At 39.4% G+C, this 4,683-nt stretch overlaps 1 protein-coding gene across 1 annotated transcript in view; it reads left to right on the top strand.

Annotated features, from left to right (window-relative positions):
• Positions 1-4,683, top strand: part of LOC106873794 (myosin-16) — a 40,373-nt gene that overhangs the window by 29,229 nt on the left and 6,461 nt on the right. Inside the window, exons 19-20 of the mRNA XM_014921309.2 lie at positions 690-910; positions 3,662-3,744. Of these exons, the coding sequence (XP_014776795.2) occupies positions 690-910; positions 3,662-3,744 (304 nt within the window). The remainder of the gene's footprint in view (positions 1-689; positions 911-3,661; positions 3,745-4,683) is intronic.

Here is a 4,683-nt window from a genome sequence, read left to right as displayed (position 1 = left end):
TATATATATCACTCTTACCTTGTCCAGTTGATCCAATCAAAAGAACAGCCTGCTCGTGCAATTAACGTGCAAGTGGCTGAGCACTCCACAGACACGTGTACCCTTAACGTAGTTCTCGGGGAGATTCAGAGTGACCCAGAGTGTGACAAGGCTGGCCCTTTGAAATACAGGTACAACAGAAACAGGAAGAAAGAGTGAGAGAAGGTTGTGGGGAAAGAGTACAGCAAGGTTCACCACCATCCCCTGCTGGAGACTCGTGGAACTTTAGGTGTTTTCGCTCAATAAGCACTCACAACGCCCGATCTGGGAATCGAAACCGCGATCCTACGACTGCGAGTCCACTGCCCTAACCACTGGGCCTCCACCCATTAATAATTAGAGTATTAGTAACTGTAAACAGTGATATAGACAAATGGTTGAAGGGGACCGGAATAGAATGTCCTGTAGAGCTTCTGCAGAGATAGACAAGAAGAGATTATGAGAAAGGTTTTGAGCACTAGAAATACTATTGAAAGTTTGTGTATGTCTAAGATTACAGCTAGTAACCTGCTAACCACAAAAATTTTATCAGGAATAAGAACAAACTTGAGTCATATAGAATGATGATGATGATAGTATATACGATTAAGTATTATGCTTTGATACTTTTTTAATATTTAATAATTGTATTCTTTATTTTGTCTTTATAGATATCAAGTATGAAAAGTAGAATAAGGGATCTAGAATTTCAATTGGAGGAGGCCCTAAGCAAAAATGCATCTGAGTATGCGACTCACAGAGCCGAAATTGATAACTTGCGTTTGGAAATGGAGACAATGTTGAAGGAATTACAAGACCTTATGGATGCTAAACTCTCACTGGAATTGGAAATTGCTGCATATCGCAAACTACTTGAAGGAGAAGAGAACAGGTAAAAAATAGATATTTCACTTAAAATAATATTGTAAATTCTTTCCGTCTTTTTGTAGGTTCTCATCAGCTTATCTGGAGACGCAGAGACACTGTTGGGACATTCGGCATAAGGAATAGGGAAGAATTGATGCTCTAGATCTAAACACAGATGGAAGAAAAGAGAGAGAAGATGAGAGATGGAGAGAATATGTGTGTGTGTGTGTGTGTGTGTGTGTGTGTGTGTGTGTGTGTGTGTGTGTGTGTGTGTGTGTGTGTGTATGAAAGAGAGAGAGAGAGAGAGAGGGGGAGAATGAAAGCAAAAGACGCAACGACAGACAGAAGAATCCACAGTAGAACTGTGCTATTTTCTTTAATTTGATTTTGATGGGATTGGAACCGAGGCAGCAAAGAGTTCGAACGAATACTGCAAGTCGGGTACTTAGTTGAGCATTGTTATTGCTCTTTGTTCCTTCTCGAGCCATGCCTGGCTCATAAGGGCCAGTTTCCCGGTTTCATTGGCGTACAAGCTCCCCACCTGGATGGGACGTCGGTCCGTCACAGGTGAGCTGCTAGATGCAGGAGGAAAGTGTGAGAGAAAGTTGTGGCGAAAGAGTCAGCAGAAATATGCCATTACCGTCTGCCAGAGCAGCATGGAGCTTAGGTGTTTCGCTCATAAACACATACATCGCCTGGTCTGAGATTCGAACCCGTGATCCCTCGCCCGCGAGCCTGCTGCTCTAACCACTAGGCCATGTGCCTTCAAAGTTGGGCATTAGTTGATAATAATTTGGGAGGTGCACGCAGAACAGCGAGACTCTGAAGGGAGTTAATATTCACAAATCACGAAAAGCAACTGCGATCAGATAATTCACATACAACATTGAATTACGTACATTAATATTTGAAATCTTGCTATTCTGATTGAACCTCACTAATTATTATCTATTTGGCAGACATCATCATTCATCAAAAAATAATTTGTTTCCTGGTTTTTGTAAGTAACGACCTGTACTTTTAAATTCGAGACAGCTTCGACTGCGAGGATACACAATACGATGGAACGGTCTCAATGATTCAAAGTTCTTTACACGGGTGAACTGCGTGAGCTCTGAACATATATCGTTTAAAGGGAGGAGATATTTTCCGATGCCAAAGACAACAGTCATCAGATATTCCCGTTCTAGTCTACCAGAATATATTAAGAATACATTGTTGTTTGGATTCTCGCTGTTCTACGCAAGCTTCACGAAATATGAAGATCATGTATTCTTAAAAACAAAACATGACGGTTGAAATGCCTTTGATTGGGATTGGCGTGGGGCAAAACAATACTTAACAAACTAAAACCTATGATAACACCGCTCTAAACTTCATCTTCTGCTCCACATTCTGCTTGTCATAACTGCATAGCAAACAGCACATACTTTTCCTGGCCACATCTCCATTACAGTACCTGTACATTTACACATAATAGAAAATAGGGGCAAGCATAGCACCTTAGGCAAGTGTCTGCTACTACAGGATCGGGTCAGCCGAAGCCTTGTCAGTACATTTGGTCGACGGAAAGTGGAAAAAAGCCCATATATATATATATATATATATATATATATATATATATAGGGAGAATTCACAAAAAAACAAAAGATGAAGACAGTTGGTGTAGGCAACAATCAGATGTATTAGTTTAACTCTCGGGAAGTGAAAAAGTCTTTAACGTTTCGAGCCTACGCTCTCCCACAGAAAGGAACACAGAAAGAAACAAGGAGAGAAAATAAAGAATGTGTAGTGGCTGGCGATCTATCATGGCGAATGCCGAACAAAGTGGTCATACAGGAGAGCTAGGAAGAAGAGGAGATAATAAAGTAGTGGTGATCCCAAAACGAAGGTGCGCGTGCGTGTGTATAAGAGAGCATGTATGTGCGTGTGGAAGAGGGCTGGTGACCTTGACGCGTGCTTGTGTGTATGCGTAGGTGTGTGGATGTAGGGCTGGGAATTGGCCAATGCTAGTGTTTGCGTGGTGGTGTGATGTGATGTGTTGTTGTGTGGTATGGTGGTGTATGGTGTAGTGGTGTGTGGTGAGGTGTGATATATATATATATATATATATATATATATATATATATATATACGATAGAACAATAGAATAAATATCAGCCTTTACAAAGAAAACGGTGCTTGGGTTGATTCGTTCGACTAAAAACTCTTCAAGGTTGTGCCCCATCATGGCCGCGGTCTAGTAACTGAAACCAGTAAAAGAGAAAAGAGGGACGATAAAGTCAAAATCTCTCTCATACGCTTCAAAAAACAAAGAACAATAATACGCATATATTATTTTACAAACCACCAATTTTCTATATTACTACCAGTAACTAATATAGATATTGGAAATATATACACACGCAGGCTCACATTGTTCTCTCTCTCTCTCTCTCTCTCTCTCTCTCTCTCTATCTATGTAATGATACAAGGAGCGGTGGCTACTGTGAATGATATTCTGCTAGACCTAATAGGAAAAGCAGTCAAAATTCAATTTGTCCATTTCCTACTCTATAATATAAATTGACTCTCAAATTGACATGATCAATCCTGGCATCACACACTTTTCCTGTCTAGGTTAAACTAATGTTGAATACGAACAACACCACATCCACCTTCAACAACAACGAATATGAAAATATTCTTCTTCGTGTTGGAGGTCATCTTTCATTATATTTTCCTATTCATCTACAATATTTATTGAAATTTCATTAAATGTATTCTACTTTTACAGAATGAGTTCAGCTCTTACCAGTATTGGTGGATTTCAAACAGACGCTGAGTCTGCACTCGCGAGCGCATTATCTTCAGCAGGAAGTAAGTAGCATTTGTTTTCTTCTGCACTTTTTTAAATCAAAAATTAAAACAGAAGATATAAATACCCCCCATCCACCCCCAACACACATGTTCTTTTATTCTTTCACTTGTTTAAGTCATTTGGTTGCGCCCATGCCAGAGCACCGCCTTGAAGGTTTTTAGTTGAACAAATCGAGCCCAGGACTTATTTTCTAAGCTTCACACTTATTCTATCATTCTCCTTGCCGAACCGCTAGTTTACGTTGATGTAATTACATCAACACCTATTGTCAAGTGGTGATGGTGGGGAAACAAACACACACACACACACACACACACACACACAGACACACACACACACACACACACACACACACACACACACACACACACAAACAATGAGCTTTCAGTTTCCATCTGCAAAATCACAAGGTTTCGGTCGGCCCGAGGCTATAGTAGAAGACACTTGCCCAAGGTGCAATGCAGTGGGACTGAAACCTGAACCATATGGTTTGGAAGCAAGTTTCTTACCACACACTTGCTTACGCCTCTATTTATATATATATTTACGTATATATGTATGCACACTGACACACACGCGCATTCATATGCCTATATAAATAATTTTTTATAAACGTCTATTCATCCATGTATAAAATGATCAGTACATATATCTATACGTTTGTTAATATATCTGTATGATTGTGGATGTTTCTGTGAATACTTGTGAGCTGTTATACAAGAAAGTTATTGGTTTCTCATACCAACTAGAGATTTGGATCGAAGCGAATACTTTTAACTTTCTCTGTGCACATAATTTAATTCCAATGTGTGTAATACATCATGAAGCCTGCGAGACCCGATTTCCCCACCAAATAAACTATTCTCGTTTGTGAATGATTAAATAAATAACTGAATATATATATATATATATATATATATATATATATATATATATGT

This window comes from Octopus bimaculoides, chromosome 21 (genome assembly GCF_001194135.2).
Source record: "Octopus bimaculoides isolate UCB-OBI-ISO-001 chromosome 21, ASM119413v2, whole genome shotgun sequence".
In the NCBI taxonomy this organism is placed as follows: domain Eukaryota; kingdom Metazoa; phylum Mollusca; class Cephalopoda; order Octopoda; family Octopodidae; genus Octopus; species Octopus bimaculoides.
Note: the sequence above shows the minus strand (reverse complement) of the source record. Positions and strands in the feature narration are given on the sequence as shown.